The sequence below is a fragment of the Lutra lutra genome, chromosome 12 (genome assembly GCF_902655055.1).
Source record: "Lutra lutra chromosome 12, mLutLut1.2, whole genome shotgun sequence".
In the NCBI taxonomy this organism is placed as follows: domain Eukaryota; kingdom Metazoa; phylum Chordata; class Mammalia; order Carnivora; family Mustelidae; genus Lutra; species Lutra lutra.
The window spans coordinates 87,063,760-87,085,416 of record NC_062289.1 but is presented as its reverse complement, the minus strand read 5'-3'; the positions used below and the strand labels follow the sequence as shown (position 1 = coordinate 87,085,416).

The 21,657-nt window shown below is 43.3% G+C and overlaps 1 protein-coding gene across 1 annotated transcript in view; it reads right to left on the bottom strand.

The window, feature by feature from the left end:
- TRAFD1 (TRAF-type zinc finger domain containing 1) overlaps positions 1-7,565 on the bottom strand; it is a 30,882-nt gene extending 23,317 nt beyond the window's left edge. Inside the window, exons 1-2 of the mRNA XM_047697736.1 lie at positions 7,433-7,565; positions 5,028-5,093 (exon numbers count right to left, since the gene is read on the bottom strand). Coding sequence (XP_047553692.1) covers positions 5,028-5,074 — 47 coding nt within the window. The 5' untranslated portion in view covers positions 5,075-5,093; positions 7,433-7,565. The remainder of the gene's footprint in view (positions 1-5,027; positions 5,094-7,432) is intronic.
- Between the last annotated feature and the right edge of the window lie 14,092 nt (positions 7,566-21,657).

The following is a 21,657-nucleotide window of genomic DNA, read 5'->3' as shown; positions in this document are numbered from 1 at the left end:
GCAGGGAGCCTGTCTCCGCCTCTCTCTCTGCCTGCCTCTCTGCCTACTTGTGATCTCTGTCTGTCAAATAAATAAATAAAATCTTTTTTTTTTTTTTTAAAGATTTCACTCATTCATTTGACAGAGAGAGATCACAAGTAGACAGAGAGGCAGGCAGAGAGAGAGAGAGAGGGAAGCAGGCTCCCCGCTGAGCAGAGAGCCCGATGCGGGACTCGATCCCAGGACCCTGAGATCATGACCTGAGCCGAAGGCAGTGGCCCAACCCACTGAGCCACCCAGGCGCCCCATAAATAAAATCTTAAAAAAAAAAAAAAAAAAAAGATGTTGTGAAACTAGTGTTCTATTATGTTACCAGTGGTACTGTAAACTGCTTAAAAATAGGCTGAAAATCTGTTTCTAGGACCATAATACAGTCTTTAACCAGGTAATCTCTCTTGGAATTATGAAGATTTTCATTAGGGTCGTAAAACAGTTTAAAAAAATCATTAGGGACAACTGGGTGGCTCAGTTGGTTAGGCCACTGCCTTCGGCTCGGGTCATGATCCCGGCATCCTGGGATCGAGTCCCGCATCGGACTCCTTGCTCATCAGGGACCCTGCTTCTCTCTCTGCCTCTGCCTGCCACTCTGCCTGCTTGTGCTCTCTGATAAGTACATAAATAAAATCTTTTTTAAAAATCATTATAAGTGTTTAAATCAGGGCTCCTGGGTGGCTCAGTCGTTTAAGTGGCTGCCTTAGGCTCAGGTCATGATCCCACAGTCCTGAGATCAAGCCCTGCATCCGGCTCCCTGCTTCTCCCTCTCCCACTCCCTCTGTTTGTATTCCCTTTCACTGTCAAATAAATAAAACCTTTTTTAAAAAACAAAACCTTTTATTTTTTTTAAGGATTTTATTTGACAGAGATCACAAGTAGGCAGAGAGGCAGGCAGAGAGAGGTGGAGGCAGGCTCCCTGCGGAGCAGAGAGCCCGATGCGGGGCTCGATCCCAATGACCTGAGCCGAAGCCAGAGGCTTAACCCACTGAGCCACCCAGGCACCCCACCACTTGGGAAACTTTGAAAGAAACCTTGAAAGAAAAAACAGATTTGCAACAATTACATACATGAAACAGTTGTCTGCTGGTTTTCTTTTTAAATTTAGCTCCCAAGATAGTCCCACCAAACATTCCAACCAGACAAAATACCAATATACTTACTTCCTATCATACAGATAAAATCAAGGTGTTTTAATTTTTTTTTTTAAGATTTTTGTTTATTTGACAGATCACAAGTAGGCAGAGAGGCAGGCAGAGAGAGAGAGGAGGCGGCGGCAGGCTCCCTGCTGAGCAGAGAGCCCGATGTGAGGCTCGATCCCAGGACCCCGGGATCATGACCTGAGCCGAAGGCAGAGGCCCTAACCACTGAGCGACCCAGGAGCCCCAAAATCAAGGTGTTTTAAAGGAGAGGAGAACACAACTTCGTATCTAGATACAACTGCAAAAAGCTCCAAGGAGGGCCTAGCAAGTTAAAGATGAAATTTCACCTTAGATAAAAATGACTGAAAGGCAAGCCAAGGCTTCCAGAAAATTCCTAGTAGCCTTCTAAATGCTAAACAGAACAAGCCAGAAATCAATTCATTATTACATGCAAAAATAAAAGTCAAAGTTTTGGGCCTTTTTGTTTTTAGTAATCTCTGTAACCATCACGGGGCTTGAACTCACAAAGCTGAGATCAAGTCATGAGCTCTTTCAACTGAGCCAGCCAGGCACCCCCTGCCCCCCCCCCTTTTTTTTTTAAGATTTTATTTATTTGACAGAGGGAAAGAGATCACAAGTAGGCAGAGAGGCAGGCAGAGAGGGGGGTGGGGAAGCAGGCTCCCTGTTGAGCAGAGAGCCCGATTCAGGGCTAGATCCTAGGACCCTGAGATCATGACCGTCATGACGCAAGCAGAAGGCAGAGGCTTATTAACCCACTAAGCCACCCAGGCGCCCCAACCAGGCACCTTTATAAGTCAAAACCTTCTAACATTGAAGTTCCTATTCCTTAGAACCATACTCTCCCCCACAGAGAATAGAGATGCCATGCAAGAACATCTTCAACAACAAACTCCTCCTTTTACTGGCCCAATGGATCTAATGGCAGCTCATTTTTTTAATTTAAAAAAAAATTTAAGTAGGCTCCATACCCAAAATGGGACTTGAACTTTGACCTGAGATCAAGAGTTGCACACTCTGACAGAGCCAGCCAGATGCCCCAAATTTCTTATTTTTTATTTTGTTTTTTTTTTTTGTTTGTTTGTTTGTTTTAAATAGACTCCATGCCCAATATGGGGCTTTAACTCACAACCCTTAGGTTAGGAGTCACATGCTCTACCGACTGAGCCAGCCAGGACCCCTTCACTTTAAATTTTTTTTATTATTTATTTTTTTATTTTTAGTAAACTATGCCCAATGTGGGGCTTGAACTCATGACCCCAACATCAAGAGTTGCAAGCTCTACTAAACTGAGCCACGCTGGCACCCCGGACGCTCACATTTTGAAGTTTACCTTTTCTTAGGGAACAACAGAAATATGGCTTTAAAAACAAAAATTTTAAACCTAGAATTTAAACAGGGTTACTGAGATGGGAGGTCTGTGCTGGCTTGGTTACCCTTCCATGCTAATCCTTTTTCTTTAAATAAATTGCTTTGGCTTTGAATAACCCTGTTTTCATTAGCTTTCCATTAACTTACCTTTTTTTTTTTTTTTTTAACTCCCTTAGCATAGTTATTTATATATTGTCCTGGCCTTGAGACTCCTTCAAATTGGAGAACTGATAAAATAAGAGTATCTTAATTGATGACATTGCCATTATGTCTGGTTTTTTACACAATCACAATGTTTTCTTGTGATTACCTGCATCGCTGATTATTTTGTACCAGTAATAGCACATTTAAAACACAAATAGAGCTAAAATAGCTTTTATTTTTATTTTTATTTTTTTTAAAGATTTTATTTATTTATTTGACAGAAATCACAAGTAGACAGAGAGGCAGACAGAGAAAGAGAGGAGGAAGCAGGCTTCCCGCTGAGCAGAGAGCCCGATGCGGGGCTCGATCCCAGGACCCTGATGTCACCACCTGAGCTGAAGGCAGAGGCCCTAACCCACTGAGCCACCCAGGCACCCTAATATAGCTTTTAAATTGGCAGAAAGTGATAGGGGTATAGTAGAAAAAAATACCCTATAATGCAAGACATGCCCTTAGAAATGAAATCTTAAATCTGTTCAGGTAAAGAATACTGCAATCAGCAGTTGCTCTGATTATATCCTAATTCTGCTGAAAGCCTAATAAAAAGAAAAAAGCAATAAAAGAATAAAAACTGTTATCTGGCTCAAATCTTCCAGCAGTCGGAGTCAAAATATTTTCCTTCTTCAACATCTCTTCCCTTTTACCACAATTTAATAAGTTAAACATAGCACAGTCCGTTCTGCTTTGCTTTTTTACCCTTCCATAGAGTGCTTGTACATTACCAAAATACCAAACTCAGGAAATTATTGGCTGCATCCTAAGTTTCATTTCAGCAAGAAAGAGTTGCCCTTTCCTGTCACTCACGTGGGTTAAACACACCAAAATAGAAAGCTTAACATCCAAGTCTTCACAAACAGTTCTGATCATGAAATGATAATGATTAAGCAGGACTACCAGAAGACTTTAACTAGAGTTTTTTTGTTGTTATTGTTTGTTTTTGTTTTTAGTTTTAAAGCAGTGGAACATTCCTTCAGCAAAATCCTTTATAAAAATATTTGAGTGGCTCTGGCTGTACTACTCTCTCAATGCTAGATGTAAAACCAACCTCACTAAACTTGCTCCCAATCACCCCTAGGACAGCCACTGTAGCAACATGGGGAAATCTTTGTAACATTTTGAAAAGCATACATCTAACCCAAACATTGTATTATATTTTTTGTATCTTTTTTTTTTTTAAGATTTTATTTATTCATCAGAGAGAGAGGAGCGAGAGTGAGCACAGGCAGACAGAGTGGCAGGCAGAGGGAGAAGCAGGGTCCCTGCCAAGCAAGGAGCCCGATGTGGGACTGGATCCCAGGATGCCAGGATCATGACCCGAGCTGAAGGCAGCTGCTTAACCAACTGAGCCACCCAGGCGTCCCTTTTGTATCTTCTTTAAAAAAAACTATGATAAGGAACACCTGGCAGGCTCAGTCATAGAGCATGGGATGCTTGATCTCAGGCTCGTGAGTTCAAGACCCACGTTTGACGTGGAGTCTACTTAAAAGAAAAAGAGGGGCACCTGGGTGGCTCAGTGGGTTAAAAGCCTCTGCCCTCGGCTCAGGTCATGATCCCAGGGTCCTGGGATCAAGCCCCGAATAGGGCTCTCTGCTCAGCGGGGAGCCTGCTTCCTCCTGTCTCTCTGCCTGCCTCTCTGCCTACTTGTGATTTCTGTCAAATAAAAAATTTTTTAAAAAAGAAAATAAATTTTAAAAAATGAAAAATAAAAATGTATTATATTCCAGAAAGACAAAAATTACATCTGCTTATTTATACATCAGAAAAGTGAGGCTCCAAAACAGTCAGTGGGGTGACTGGACAAGTCATTAACTAAAGGCAGGTACCAGAGCTCCAGACACCCAGCTCTATCACATCACTCTACTCATTTCTCTATGCTACCTGAACCTACCATTTTTTTTTTTTTTTTTTTTTTTTAAATTTGACAGAACACAAGTAGGTAGGAGAGGCAGGCAGAGAGAGACGGGGAAGCAGGCTCCCCGCCAAGCAGAGAGCCTGACGTGGAGCTCAATCCCAGGACCCCGAGATCATGACCCGAGCTGAAGGCAGAGGCTTTAACCCACTGAGTCACCCAGGCGCCCCTGAATCTACCATCTTATCCCATCACTAAAACAGGCAATGTTACATAAAATTGTTAAAAAGGCTTTTTAGTCCCATATATTTCCATGTTATATGATAACAAATTTAACCTGCCAATAAATAAACCAACCTTCTACAGAAACCATTTTGTTCTCATTCCAACATTTCTTAGATTTAATTTCTTACCAATTGTCACACAGTTGAGTGTCCTGGTCATCTAGAAATTCAGCCATCTTTAGTTCTTTCAGAAAACTACAAAGGAGAAAAGTGTAAACTTTCAATTTCATTTCTGCTTTTAGGATGACATGCAGAACACAAAAAAAAACTACACAGAAAATGTTACCAATACCAGTAAATTAAAGTATTTTATTTAATACCCAATACATTTATATTTTACCCTATTTTCTAATTTTCATTTTAAAGTAACTTGACAAGCAAAAGCACCACAAAAAACTCCTGTAGACCCTTAACCCAACACATCATAAATAATCACAATAAAATTATCAAGTTTGATAGTAAAATATCAAAATTATCAAATTACTAATACTAATAAAATATTAATAACTCATCTATAAATCATATTCATGAATCATTCCACTAATTTTCTTTTCCTGGTTCAAGACACATATCACAGTTATTTCTCCTTTATCCTCTAATTTAAGATACTTCAGTTTTTCTTCATCTTTCAAAATCGTGTTGTGTAGTTTGAGTCTGTTCAGTGTTTTTTCATGATTAGTACTTTTTTTAGCAAGAATACCACAGAACTGATGTCGTGCTCGTCTCAGTGCATTATATCAGGAAGTACATGATGTCAACAGTTTTATTATTACAGATGATGTTAATGTTGATCCTTAGCTGAAAGTGTCTGCCAGGTTCGTGCACTGTAAAGTTTTTCCTTCTTTTTAAACAAGATGTCAGTGCAGAGAGCAAAGTGCTGGCAATTTCCTTACCACTATTCTTTGCTATGACACAAAAATGGTCTTAAATACTGCCCCCAAAGGGCTCTTAAATGGTTCTGACATTTCCGAATGAACTCCCTTTTCAAAGCATATATTCATTCAACATGTTAATTGAGACCCTGGATGCCGGACCGGCACTAAGACTACTTCACAAACTAAAGAAGAGAAGTGTCCATAACAGATCAACTTAGTGACAGAGGAAAAATAAACAAATTAGCGGAGATCTTAATGTATTTTGATGGAAAAGTACATAGACAAATGGAGATGAAGGGGATCTACTTTAGAAAAAGGTGGTAAGAGAACTTTCTGACAAGATGACATTTAAACGCTGAAGTGTGAAGAGGAAGTAAGAGAGGATGGGAATTGGGGGAAAATCCAATCAGGCAGAAGGCCCAAAAGGCAATGAAAGAGAAAGTAAAGGGAGATCTGGAAGAGCAGAACGAAAAACGAAAAACGGGAAGGACTCAAGGAGGCCTTATCGTGTACAGCAGAAGGGGGGTATCAGCCTATAGTCCTAGCTCAACGGTACCCCAGAGAATGGTTTTAAATTAGGGAGTTACAGGACTCAAGAGAACCGCTCCCACAAGAAATGTACACTAAGGGTAGGAACCACCGATCTAGGAAAATAAATCACGTTCCCTAAAGGGGAAAGGCTGGATACTTTTCTCAGGGCGGTCTGTTTCTCGGTGTGTTCTAGACACTCAACCAAGACCAGAGCTTCCGGTGAGGGAAGTGCCTGCCCTCTGGCTGCAAAGGGTCTGGGGGTGGCAGGCCGAGCTGGGAGTGGGCCCCTCTGAGGGTCGAGCTCTGGTTCCGCCACGCAGTGGATATGGGACGTGACCTTTCTGGGCCTCAAATCCCTCAGGCAGACGACTGACGATACTTCAAAGGGCCCTCTGTACGGAGCAAAGGGGCGAATGCACGGAACTGCCCCAGGACAACTCAAGTCTCCAACCTGACAAGGAGCCCCTCTCAGATGTTTCGGGCGCAGCTGCCCCCTCGTGTCCAGGCGCAGGAGGCGGTTTCCAACCGCCCCCTCGCCCGGGGAGTTCGGAGGTGGGGAGCGGCAGAGGGCACCAGCTTCGCAAAACAGCAGCGGTTCAGATGTACCGTCTGACTGCTACGCGCTTCACAGGACCCTCGCCTCCAGGCCGGAACCCTAGCAGGTGAAAGCCATTTATCCCATTCTGGGGAGACAGCAGCTGCACAGCTGGCCGGAGTGGGGACTCGAACCCCGGTCCCCGGCCGAGAGCCCGCACTAAGCCAGCGCGACACCGCCCCTTTTCGCCCCCACCTCCCGCCCCGCAAGCTGGGGGCTCGAGACTGGAGCCCGGCTCCGCCCGGGGCGCAGTGCCCACAGCCGCGCTCTGGACGACGCCCACTTCCCCGACACCCTGGCCAAGGCCGCGAAGGGGCGGCGCCGCCGGGGGCTGCCGAGACTCGGGTTCCCCGAGGAGAAAGCGCGGCCTCCTCCACTGGCCTGAGGAGACGCCGTGGCGTGGCCGTCTTTCTCCTCACCGCCGCGACCCCCGGGGCCCACAGCCCCCTCGCCCACACACCAAGCCACAGGGATGCCGGCCTCCTCCCGAACCGCAATGAGGCTCCCAAGGCTCCGGCCGCCGCTACACTCACCCGGGACGACAGCAAGGACTTGCAGCAAACCCGCTAGCCGCAGACACAGAGCCTCCCCACTCAGCCCCCCGCACTGAACAACGGCCCCCAGAGCCGCCTCACCACTTCCGACCGCCGCGGAGGAGCGCGCCCATTGGCCAGGGGCGGCCCCAGCTGTCAACCCATTGGATGATACCGCTGTCGCTCCCAGGGCCCCGCCTGATGCGAGCCGATTGGCTCCTCAAGCTCCACCGGGGTGAATCCCTGAAAAGTCCCAGCCCTTGGACAGCTGGGGTAAGCAACTGAGGTCTGAGCTGGAAGCTTGGTTCTTAGGGCCCAGAGGCTAACCTTGACACAGGCTAATAATATTTGCATGAATAACACACACACAAACATTACTAATACGCTTAATATATTAAGATAATTAATAGCATTTGTTCTCTTGTCATGAGCCATTAATACTTATTAGTCATTCTTATTGCTGTGATAACGCCCTCATGCAAGACCTCTGCAAGGCTTTATCCATATTTAAGCACTTCGCTTTTTGCAGAAAATTTAGCCGCTGGATCGCAGTTTTGACTCCCATATTCTCTACTGCTACCTGTATGGACTCTCCGAACTCATGAATTTAAAAAAAAAAAAAAATCTGCCAACAACAAATTGTATATATCTGTAAAGCAATATATATGTGTGTGTGTGTAGAATTGGAATAAATACATTTGAAAAAGAATAGATCTCGTTTTTGTCACAGGTTCCTGGCACAGAGCTTCAAAAAACTGGAATTTCCTAAGTGATAGGAGTGTCTTTGTTGAGGTCATGGTGACTCAAGGTGGGCCCCTACATAGCTTCAGAATGATGGCTGGTCACCAAAAAACCTGGCCCTTAATCAGAGGATCAGACCTTCCACCTCTGAAAAGGGGAGGGGTCTGGATTATCAATCGTGCCTATGGTAATAAAACCCCAATAAAAACTCTGGACACCGAGGCTTGAGGAGGGAGCTTCCTGGTTGGTGACCATATTGATGTGCCAGGAAGGTAACACACCCTGAATCCACAGGGAGAAGGCAAAGAAGCTTTGTGATGCCCCTCACATTAAACCTTATGTATCTCTTCATTTGCTTGTTTTGAACTATGTCCTGTATCGTAAAGCTGTAATTGTAAGCATAGTGCTTTTCTTGGTTCTGTGAGTCATTCAAATGAATTATCAAACTCAGGGAGTCATGGGAAACCCTGAATTGATAGCCAGTTAGTCAGACGTATGCTTGGCCTGGGGACCCCTACGATGTGGCTGGGACTGAAGTGAGGGCAGTCTTGTTGGGGACTACTAAGATCTGTTTTTCACTCATAGCAATTAAGTTCTGGCAACAAATGCATAGAGTTTTCTCTCCCATCAACAACCAGTCCTTCAACTCTCCAGACTTCAGGTGAGTATCCTACAATTTAATTCAACTCTAACACTCAATGCCTGAAGTTAGCATCAGATCTCACAGGTTAAGGGCTCAGTCCCACAAGACATCCCCCACCCCTGCCGATATAGACACTTCAGACTCCAGTTTCAAATTCATGTTGCCACCTATGTTTCTGACCAACCCGTTATAAATCAGAGGTTCCCACAACCCCCTCCTCAAGTTCTATAATTTGCTGTAATGACTCACTGAACTCAGGGAAACAATGTACTTACGTTTACTGGTTGGTTGTAAAAGATATCATAAAGGATATAGATAACAGCCAGGTGAAGACGCATGCCGGGCAAGGGCTGGTGGGTTCCCAGCACAGGAGCTTCTGTCCTAGTGGAACTGGGTATCCCATCCTCCTGGCACATGGATGCATTTACCAACCCGGAAGCTCTCCAAACTCCATAGTTTAGGGGTTTTATAGAGGTCCCATTACACAGGCATGGTGGATTAAATCATCAGCCTTTGGTAATTAACTCAGCCGTCAGCCCTTCTCCCTTCCCCAGAGTCAGGGGTGGAGGGGTGGAGTGGGGCTAATATTTCCAACCCTCTAATCACATTAGCTCTTCTGGCAACCAGTTGCCATCGTGAAGCTACCTAGGGGTGCACCAAGAGTCACCTCATGAGCATAAACCCGGGTATGGTTGAAAGGAACGTATAATGAACAACTAAGGACATTTTTCTCAGGGAATTTCCAAGGACTTTAGAAGCTCTTGGGCCAGGAACCAGTATAAAGACCAAAGTTATTTCTTAGCATATCACCATATCACAAGAACTGCACCCTTAAACCTGGGTAGTCAGGAGGTTAGCATCAGAACTGAATAAGTACACGCAGTATATAAGTATTTCACAACACACCTTTAGTAGAGAAGCCCAATTAAATATAAGCTCATTCAACCTACTGCGGGTGTTCACAGAGCCTTTGAGTCACGGCAATTAATTAGGGGCAGTCTTCCCGCTTGCGGTGAATTTATGTTATTTGTAAATAGGTTTCTTCTGAACTTTGAAACAGATTTTCCCAGAGAAACAGTGTTACAGGGATGCCTGGGTGGCTCAGTCAGTTGAGCATGTGCCTTAGGCTTAGGTTGTGATACCAGGGTCCTGGGATTGAGTCCCATCTTGGCTACCTGCTTCTCCCTCTGCCTGCCACTTTCCCTGCTTGGGGGACAACCAGGCACCCCTTGATTCTTTTTACTTTCTCTCTCTCTCTCTCTCTGACAAATAAATACATAAAATCTTTAAAAAAAAGTGTTACAGTGGTGATTCTGACTGATCCACAAAATGTAATTCAAATTATAACAACACTTCCCAGCAATCCTGTGAACTAAACAGAATCTTTTCTTTTTTATGTAAATAAACTTTTTGAAAATTTTTATTTACTTATTTGACAGAAAGCATGAGCTGGGGGAACAGCAGGCAGAGAGAGAAGTAGACTCCCCTTAAAGCAGGGAGCCGGATGCGGGGCTCCATCCCAGGACTCTGGGATCATGACCAAAGCCGAAGGCAGACGCTTAACTGTCTGTGCCACCCAGGTACCCCTAAACAGAATCCTTTCAACAAAAACCCATTTTTACTAAATCAGCCAGAGCTGGGTCTTGTGTTTTCTAATAAATAAACTTGTCAAAAAAAAATAAAAAAGCTATATAAGTAAGTAAATCCCTGAGAATATATCTCCTTCTCCCATTCACATTGTCTGTAGCCACAGCAACAGAAGGGGAGTGATTTTTCTCCTTAAAACTATTACTCCTTTTTTTAAAATTTTTTTTCTAAGATTTTATTTATTTGACAGAGATCACAAGTAGGCAGAGAGGCAGGTAGAGAGAGAGGAAGGGAAGCAGGCTCCCTGCTGAGCAGAGAGCCCGATGTGAGGCTCGATGCGGGACTTGATGTGGGGCTCGATCCCAGGACCCTGAGATCATGACCTGAGCCGAAGGCAGAGGCTTTAACCCACTGAGCCACCCAGGCGCCCAAAAACTATTACTCCTTTTGACCAAATGACTTGATCAAGAAACTTCTAGGAAGCCAACTTTTTTTTTTTAAGATTTTATTTATTTATCTGACAGAGAGAAATCACAAGTAGGCAGAGAGGCAGGCAGAGAGAGAGGAGGAAGCAGGCTCCCTGCTGAGCAGAGAGCCCGACGCGGGGCTCGATCCCAGGACCCTGAGATCATGACCTGAGCCGAAGGCAGCGGCTTAACCCACTGAGCCACCCAGGCGCCCCTAGGAAGCCAACTTTTGTGTGTGTGTGTATATATATATGTGTATATATATATATATATATATATATATATATACTCACACTATGTAATTACAGGGATGTCTATTACTATTTCCAGGAAGAAAAAATGGTGATAAATGGTCCCTCAAAAGGAGACCAGTTAAGTAATTTGTACTTCAATGGAACCAAAGAAAAAGTAAAAAGAATCAAGGGGTGCCTGGGTGTCTAGTCATTAAGCAGGCAACTCTTAATTTTGACTCATGTTATGATCTCAGGTCCTGGGATTGAGCCCCATGTGGAGCCCCACAACAGGCTCTGTGCTCAGTAGGGAGACCGCTTGAGGATTCTCTCTCTCCTTCTCCCTCTGCCCTCCCCTCCATTCTCTTTCTTCTCTTTCATATACAGCTTTTGGGATGCCTGGGTGGCTCAGTTTGTTAAGTGTCTGCCTTTAGTTCAGGTCAGGATCCCAGGGTCCTGGGATCGAGTCCCATGTCCGCTCCCTGCTTCTCCCTCTGCCTGCCACTCCCCCTGCTTGTGTGTTCTCACTCTCTCTCTCTGACAAGTAAACAAATCTCTAAAAAATCAACAAATAATTAAAAAAGAAAATAAAAAGAAGTGAGCATGGAAAGATACGCCAAATACATTGTTTTATGAAAAGAAAGTTACAAACCAAATACATCAGGGGTGCCTGGGTGGCTCAATCGGTTTAGGGACCAACTCTTGATTTTGGCTCAGATCATGGTCACTGAGGACCTCCGGTCCCTCCCCACCCAGCCCCTATAGGGCTCACACCAGATGTGGAGCCTGCTTGGGATTCTCTCTCTCCCTCTCCCTTTGCCCCTCCCCTGCACATGTAGGCTTGCTCTCTCTTTCTCCTAGGACTGTATTTGTGAATCCATTATTAACAAATAATATTAGTAATATTAAACTACCTAGTAATATGTTAGAATAGGTTTTAGAAATAAACTGGAGGAATCATCCATTCCAGTGTTGGTCTCTAAAAAGTTGGGCTTACAAGGATTTCGACATCATACCATTAAATAATTTTGCAAGTAGGTTATTTTTGTAAACAGGAAAAACAAAAAAAAATCATATTTCTTCTTCCATTTCTGACTTGCACACAATGTATTTAGGAGAGTTTTAAGCCAGATTTTCAGACTTGCTGTTTTTTATGCCTTATTGGTTCAAGGATCTGTGGCATCTTTTTTTTCTTACTTATCCTATCTTTTCAATTTTATTGCAGCATAATTTACAAACAATAAAAGCACCCATATTAAGTGCACAGGGTGTTTTGACCTACGGAACTAGGACTGCTATCAAGATACACGTTATTTCCATCACTCTCCCAATACTCCCCATTCCTCCTCTAACTAGCCCTGGCAACTCCTTGTATGTTTTCTTTCACTTCGGAGAGGAGTTTCATATAAATGGAACCATACAATCATGTCTGCTTCTATGTCAGGTTTCTTTCACTCAGCATAAGGTTTTTTGTTTCTTTAAGATTTTATTTGTCAGAGAGAGAGAGCTTGAGAGAGAGAGAGCACAAGCAGGAGGAGCGGCAAGCAGAGGGAGAAGGAGGTTCCCCCGAGAGCAGGGAGCCCAATGTGTGACTTGATCCCAACACTCCAGGATCATGACCTGAGCCAAAGGCAGATGCTTAACCGACTAAGCCACCCAGGTGTCCCTGTTTGTGTGTGTGTGTGTGTGGGTTTAAGATTTTATTTATTCATTAGAGAGAGAGAGAGAGCACAAACGGGGAGCAGCAGGCAGAGGGAGTTGGAGAAGTAGGCTCCACACTGACCAAGGAGGCAGACATGGGACTCCATCCCATGCCCAGGATCATGATCCAAGCAGAAGGCAGATGTTCAGCTGATTGAGCCACCTGGGCATCTCTCAGCGTAAGGTTTTTAAGGTTCATCCACACTGTTGATCACATCAATAGCCAATTTCCTTTTATTGCCTACTAGCATTCCATCATATGGATATACCACAATTTGTGTTGATGGACAGTAGAGCCGATTCCAGTTTTTAGCTAATATGGATGAAGTTGCTGCGAACATTCTGTACAAGTCTGTTGGGAGGACAATGTTTTTATTTCCCTTGGATAAATACTTATGAGTGGAACTGCCAGATCACATGGTAAGTTTATGTTTTAATTTTACAAGAAACTGCCGAAACGGGTTTTCCAAAGCAATTGTACCATTTAACGTTCCCACCAGCACTATATGAGCCTTCCAGTTGTTCCACATACTTGCCAACTTGGTATAGATACATTTTCAATAAATAAACAGAAGAACAGTGGTCCTGTCCTCTGGGAATAACTTTCTTCCCTTGCATAGGAGATCCGGAAGTTCTGAATACAGACTTTACAACATCATCAAGGAAAGGATAATGATAAGTAGGAATAATGACAAGCTCAAACTTTCCTTAATTCCCTGGGGTGTCTTATTTTTACTGGCCTATATCCAGCAGCAGGAAAAAAAAAAAAAAAAGTTTGCCGGGGCGCCTGGATGGCTCAGTGGGTTAAAGCCTCTGCCTTGGCTCAGGTCATGATGAGCCCCGCATCGGGCTCTCTGCTCGGCGGGGAGCCTGCTTCCCTTCCTCTCTCTGCCTGCCTCTCTGCCTACTTGTGATCTCTGTCTGTCAAATAATGGATAAAATCTTTAAAAAAAAAATTGCCAACATTTTATTTCTGACCCAAAGAGGCAGGTGGGGCATGGTGATTACAGCAGCTGCAGAAAAGATTTAGATGAGACCTGAGGGAAACCTGCTTCCTGTTTTACTAGGAGACAATCTAGGAAAGAGGATTAGAGGCAGTTGGCCTTAAAGGCTGTTTCTCCAGCTACAGTGGAATTTTGATAAAGCCCTGGGGATAGGTGTTGCCTTACCCTTCTCTGCTCTGCCAAACTCACGTCCCAGCCAGGGTGGGGGAGGGGAATCCCTCTTTTTTTGGCCAAAGTTGTCACTTTACAAATCTGAGAAGCCAGTAGGGACCTCCTTCCCAGCATTTCCCTGTAGCCCCAGTCCCAGGACTCCTCAACATCCCACAGTCCCTGCCTGGTCTAGGGATTTTCCCTAACTGAATGCCGCTTTTCCTTGTGTCTCCAGCCACCAGCCTCCTTCCCTTTCTCCCATGTTTGCTTCTCAGCAGCTGCCTCGAGTCACAGATTCCTGGCCTGGTGCCCAGCACAGACTCTGACACATAGAAGGCAATTAATTCATACTTGTGGAATTACATCAAGGTGTTTCTGATGGTTATCTCTGGTGTGGAGTCTTGATGGTTTTACTTATGGGCTGCTTCATCATAAACATTAAAAGTTAGTTTGGGCCAAAACAAAATTCGTTTTCACTGAATTGAATTCCATTTCTCTCTCGGGCATCTCAGCCTTTGCCAGCTCCCTTCGTCTTTTATGTCACTGGCCCCACCTCCTCCGTGCTTGACCTTCCAGTCACTGTTTTGGACATGGCAAGGGGCAACTAGGCTGAGAGTGAATCCTTGGTTCCCTGGCATCACAGCAAACCCCCATTCCCCACACTTTCTCCCTCCCTGCCAGTCTCCTCAAGTACCCCTGGAGGAAGGGAATATTATTGTTTTGTTTTAATATGTATTGGGTTATAATAACACACAACAAAGTGCATAGATCTTAAATATATCTTGCAGTGAATGTTTTATAACATCTTTATTGGGATACAATTTACATGTCATACAATTTGCCCATTTAAAGTGTTTGGTGGGGGACACCTGGATAGCTTAGTCCATTAAGCATTTGACATTGGTCCCTCATTCAGTTTCTTGTTCAGCAGGGAGCCTGTTTCTCCCTCTGCCTGCCGCTCCCCCTGCTTCTGCTCTCTCTCTGACAAATAAATAAAATCTTTTTTAAAAAAAGTGTTTGGGGGCGCCTGGGTGGCTCAGTGGGTTGGGCCGCTGCCTTCGGCTCGGGTCGTGATCTCGGGGTCCTGGGATCGAGTCCCGCGTCGGGCTCTCTGCTCAGCGGGGAGCCTGCTTCCTCCTCTCTCTCTCTGCTTGCCTCTCTGTCTACTTGTGATCTATCTCTCTGTCAAATAAATAAATAAAAAATCTTTAAAAATAAATAAATAAAGTGTTTGGGTTTTTAGCTTATTCACAAAATTGTGCAATCATCACAATCTAATTCTAATCTATATATAATCTAATATATTTCATTTAAAGATTTTATTTATTTGACAGAGAGAGAGAGAGCGCACAAGTAGGCAGAGCAAGAGGGAGAAGCAGACTCCCCGCCGAGCAGGGAGCCCGATGCTGGCTGGATCCCAGGACCCTGGGATCATGACTTGAGCTGAAGGCAGATGCTTAACCAAGCCACCCAGGTGTCCCATGACATTCATTTCTATTAGGTATACAGTCAATAATGGAATTCCTGGGCCGAATTGAATGATGTATATTTATTTAGCTTTTGCTTTCTAAAAGTTCCATGTGCACATACATATTTTCAGTTCTTGTGAGTTGGTGATTCTCAATTACTTACAATTTGTCCCATTTTTTTCCATCTCCAAGTTTCAGGGTTCCATCTTCCTATATTTCTCAGTGATCCCAGGGGATGTCATTAGCCCGCCACCTGATGATTACCAAGAGGGGCTTACACAACTGACAAGCTGGAAAGAGGAACTGGGACCTCTGCTAGGCAGTAAGGGGGCATGTAGGTACCTATTAGGAAGGCAACAAACCGTATCTACCACAGGAAGGGCACTCGTCATACACATTTACCCTGTTGATGGAGATAGGACTTTCAGGGAAGGCTTTACACATACATTTTGTTTGCTATTTTGCACACATGCACAAGTTTATTCATCTGGAGAAATACTTGTGAAACCACTGCTAGAAACCAGTTTCCTAATCAAGATGCCAGGTTCTGAAATGTTTACATTATTTTGTCAGTTCTGAAGCAGGGGGGCTAGGAAATTCAGCGGACATCTGGGGACTCATACATATTCATAAGGATAATGGAGATTGGACCTGAGTTCTCAGAGCATGCTGGGAAATCTTCCGGAGTGCCTGGTTACCAGGCAGAATTCGCAGGAGCTGCTGTTCCTTTGCCTGATGACTTCCTCATCCCTCAGATCCTTGCATGGTGCCCTTCTGGTTTTGAGAGGACACATCTTAGGATCACTTGCACTGTGGTCTGCTTTTCTGAAAAAGCTCAGATCTTTCACCCCCGTGCTGCCTGGGAAAGTACTTCCCATTTCCTAGAGGGAAAAACATTAATGCTTAAATCATATATTTCAGAGGGTGGTTTGAAGGTTGGCAGGATTAGCATCCTTTGGGGCAGGGAAAATGTTTGTAAAAATGCCCAGGCCCATTTCCTACCAACTGGATATAAATTTCTGTGGTGGGGTCCCAAAATATTCATTTCAGAGTTTTGTGGGTGATTCTTGTGCTCAATGAAGTTAGAGAACCCTCTGGCTTAAATTATCAATTAAATGAAAACTAACAACACAGACATATTCCTGAAACTATATCCAGGGGCACCTGGGTGGCTCGGTGGCTTAAGGGTCTTTGGCTCAGGCCCTGATCCTAGGGTCCTGGGATTGAGCCCCCCATCAGGTTTCCTTGCTCAACAGGGAATCTGTTTCTCCCTCTTGCTCTGCCTCTTTGTGCTCTCTCTCTCTCTGTCAAATAAATAAAATCTTAAAAAAAAAAAACCAAAAAACACTATATCCAGTCCCATCCACCTGCTCCCACCAAACTGAATACCTTGTAGCTTTACGTACCCACACGTCCCCACCAAGACTTCTCAAACACTGTTTCTTCTACAACCTGTCTGATTTCCCTCATCCTTTAAGGCTGGCTTTGATTTCACATATTCCAAGATATCTTCCCAGAACTCTGGGTAACGGTACCTCTCCTCTGGTTCCTATTGCTTCCTGTGATTACCCCAGGACCCCTAGAAAGCTGCAGTATTATTGTCCAAGTAGGCACCTGTCTGTCCCATTACACTGAATCAGTTCCTGGAACACTGGGCTGACATTTTTTTTCATGGGCTGGCTGGAACCTAGCATAGAGTGGGGCACACAGTAGGCACTCAATAAATGTTGAATAAAGGGAAGAATTATCTATTATGACTTATGCCTTTTATGCCCACTTAAGAAATCCTTGCCTACCTCACCACAAAAACAAGTATTTTTTTTTGTTTTCTTCTAGAAGCCTTATTGTTTTATCTTTTACATTTAAGTCTATGACCCACTTTGAATTTTATTTATTTATTTATTTGACAGAGGGAGAGAGAGAGGGAGAGAGAGCGTGAGCGCACAAGCCAGGGGAGCAGCAGAGGGAGAAGCAGGCTCCCTGCCGAGCAGGGAGCTTGATGTGGGGCTCGATCCCAGGACCCTGAGATCATGACCTGAGCCAAAGGCAGATACCCAACCGAGTCACCCAGATGCCCCCTATGACCCATTTTGAATTAATATTTGTGTATGGTGTGAGGTAGGGGTAAAGAGTTTGTTTTTTGTTTTGGTTTTTTGATATCCTATTGCTCCATTTACTAAGGGGAATACTTTTTATTTTAAAATTGCACTTGAGGGGTGCCTGTGGGGCTCAGTCATTAAGCTTCTGCCTTCAGCTTAGGTCATGATCCCAGGGTCCTGGAATCAAGCTCCAGGTGGGCTCCCTGCTCAGTGGGGAGCCTGGTTCTTCCTCTCCCACTCACCCTACTTGTGTGTGTCTCTCGGTCAAATAAATAAATAGATACTTATTTATTTTTGTATATTTTTAAATTAACATATAATGTATTATTTGTTTCGGAGGTACAAGTCTGTGATTCATCAGTCTTACACAATTTACAGCACTCACCATAGCACATACCCTCCCTAATGTCCATCACCCTTCTCCCCTCCAGCAACCCTCAGTTTGTTTCCTGATATTATGAGCCTCTTATGGTTTGTCTCCCTCTTTGGTTTTGTCTTGTTTCATTTTCCCTCCCTTCCCCTATGATCCTCTGTCTTGCTTCTCAAATTCCTCATATCAGTGAGATCATACGTTAATTGTCTCTGACAATTATGTCAATTATGTCAAAGAGACAAAAATGTCTCTGATTGATTTCACTTAGCATAAAACCCTCTAGTTACATCCACGTCTTTGCAAATGGCAAGATTTCATTTTTTGATGGCTTAATAATATTCCATTGTGTATATATACCACATCTTTCTTATTCATTCATCTGTAGTTGGACATCTAGGCTCTTCCCATAGATTATCTATTGTGGACATTGCTGCTATAAACATTGGGGTGCACATGTGCCCCTTCGGGTCACTACATTTGTATCTTTGGAGTAAATACCCAGTAGTGCAATTGCTGGGTCGTAGGGTAGCTCTATTTTTGACCTTTTGAGGAACCTCCATACTGTTTTCCAGAGTGGCTGCACCAGCTTCGTTCTCACCAACACTGTAAGAGGGTTCTCCTTTCTCCGCATCCTCACCAACATCTGTCATTTCCTGACTTGTTAATTTTAGCCATTCTGACTGGTGTGAGGTGGTATCTCACTGTGCTTTTGATTTGTATTTCCCTGATGCCTAGTGATGCTGAGCACTTTTTCATGTGTCTGTTGGCCATTTGGATGTCTTCTTTGTTGAAATGTCAGTTAATGTCTTCTGCCCATTTCTTGATTGGATTATTTGTTCTTTGGGTGATGAGTTTGATAAGTTCTTTATATATTTTGGATATTAGCCTTTTATCTGCTATGTCGTTTGCAAATATCTTCTCCCATTTTGTCAGTTGTCTTTTGGTTTTGTTGACTGTTTCCTTTGCTGTACGAAAGCTTTTTATCTTGTTGAAGTCCCAATAGTTCATTTTTGCCCTTGCTTCCCCTTTCTTTGGTGAGGTTTCTAGAAAGAAGTTGCTGCAGCTGAGTTCGAAGAAGTTGCTGCCTGTGTTCTCCTCAAGGATTTGATGGATTTGTGTCTCACATTGAGGTCTTTCATCCATTTTGAGTCTATTTCTGTGTGTGGTGTAAAGAAATGGTCCAATTTTCCTAACACCATTTGTTGAAGAGACTGTCTTTTTACCATTGTTGAAGATTAGCTGACCATACATTTGAGGGTCCATTTCTGGGCTCTCTATTCTGCTCCACTGATCTATGTGTCTGTTTTTGTAAATAAAGGTTGATTCCTGTGACCCAACCACACTCATGGAATCCTAACTTCTGGATGGTAAGGCCTAGGAATCTGTGATTTTAAGTAAATAAATAAATAAACTAAGTTGCACTTGAGCCTTTGTCATAAATCTAGGGACCATCCAGTAGGAATCTATTTCTGGACTCTTTGTTCTACTGTTCTATTTGTCTGTCTAAGCCAATACCACTCTATCTTAATAACCGTAGCATTATGATAAGGCTTGAAATCTGGTAATATAAATCTTCCTCCTTTGCTCCTCTTTTTCAAGATCTTTTATCTTGGCTATTTTAGGTCATTTGCATTTGCATACAAAGTTTAGAATAGGTTTGTGAATGGATTTCCTGGTTGGTTTTAATCTCTTATCTTTTATGCTTTATCTTACCATAACATCAACCACACAGTAGCACCAGTTCCCAGAAGCTCCATTTTAAATTGAGGGCCAACTTCTTGGTATACAAGCAGTCAAATGCAGCCCAGGGCTCTGAGTTCAGCAGCTCAGAGGCTGTATAGAGACAGTCTAGACTCAGAACACCAAATCCAACTAGCTTGGCAAATTCCTTATTTGTGGCCCCCCAGCTTTGACCTGCCCTTGAAAGGAGCCTGTAAACTGTTCCATGACTAGACAGAGTGCATATGGAAATTTAATGTATGATAAAGATGGCATTGTGTCCTTTGTGAAAAAGATGGATTATTTAATAAATGAGGTTTGGAGCAACTGGAAAAGATGAACTTGGAAGCCTACCTCATTGTTCACACTGAAATAAATTCAAAATATATCAAACACTTAAATGTTAAAAATGAAACCATAAAAATACTAGGAGAACTCAAAGTAATTTTAAAATGATATTGGGGGGAGGAAAGACTGCAAAATATAAAACATTTCTTCCTTGCAGGGGCACCTGGGTGGCTCAGTGGGTTAAAGCCTCTGCCTTTGGCTCAGGTCATGATCCCAGGGTCCTGGGATCGAGCCCCACATTGGGCTCTCTGCTCAGCGGGGAGCCTGCTTCCTCTTCTCTGCCTGCCTCTCTGCCTACTTGTGATCTCTGTCAAATAAATAAATAAATAAAAATCTTAAAAAACAAAACAAAACAAAACAAAATATTTCTTCCTTGCAAAAAAAACCCATATCCCCAAAATGAAAAGGCAAACAATACACTGGAAAAAATATATGAAACACCTGTTTATGGCTAAAGGCTCATTTCCTTAATATATAAAGGGTGATGTAAATTAATAACATAATACTAGCAATCTGAAAAAAAATGGCCAAAGGACATGACCAGACTGATTAAAAGAAAATGCATTACAAAATGGTCTTAAACAGATGAAAATATGGTAAATATAATTTATAACCTGAGAAACATGAATCAGAATTACACGGAGATATCATTTTTCACGGAGAGATTGTCAAAGATACAAAAGCTTGAGAGCACACTGTGTTGTGAGGGAAACTGGCATTTCTACACACTGGTTATGAGAATGCCAACTGGTAAAACCTTTGTGAGGTGGAGTTAAGGAATATTTATTCAAATGTTAGGTGAAAAGAACAGCTTACAGAAGCATATGAATAGTATAACAACATTTATCAAAATTTTAAAGAAAGTGAAACTATTATATATTATTTATGTATACATACACATGCAATAAAAATATTAAGACACAGAAGGAAAAATACCAGTCATTAGCATAATAGTGGTTATCTATGGAGAGGTAGGGAGGGGAAGAGATTAAGAAATGTACATGTGGTATCCAGTCTATGCTTGTAAATGTTAATATTTGTTAGATCTGTGTGGTATCTATGCACTGGTATTCTCTTTTACAGATCTTGACACATTTGAACATTTTTTAAATAAAAAAATATAGCTTATAAGGGCACCTGGCTGGCTCAGTCGGTAGAGCATGCAACTTTTTTTTTTTTTTAAGATTTTTAAAATTTATTTGACAGAGAGAGAGAGATCACAAGTAGGCAGAGAGGCAGGCAGAGGGAGAGAGGGGAGAAAGCAGGCTCCCTGCGGAGCAGAGAGCCAGACGCGGAGCTCCACGCCAGAGCCCTGGGATCTTGACCTGAGCCGAACGCAGAGGCTTTAACCCACTGAGCCACCCCAGCCGCCCCTAGAGCATGCAACTCTTCATCTCCGGGTCACAAGGTCAAGCCCCACCTTGGGCACAGAGCTTACTTAAAGAAAAAAAAAAAAAAAGAATTATTATAGTGAGATTCATCCCTTCTGAATTTGGGAAGTTGGCCTCGGTCATTTGGCATTCATGCGCCACCTGGTGGACTGAGTTGGAAATTCTGGGGTGGACAAAGGCCTCACCGCGAAAGAGCTAGGAGGCCCCTATGAGGAAAATGTATGAGGCCCAGTATTACACTGGGAATTAGTGGCCAAACCAAGACCATGACCTGGATTCTTCAGATTCTTATTTCCCAGTTCT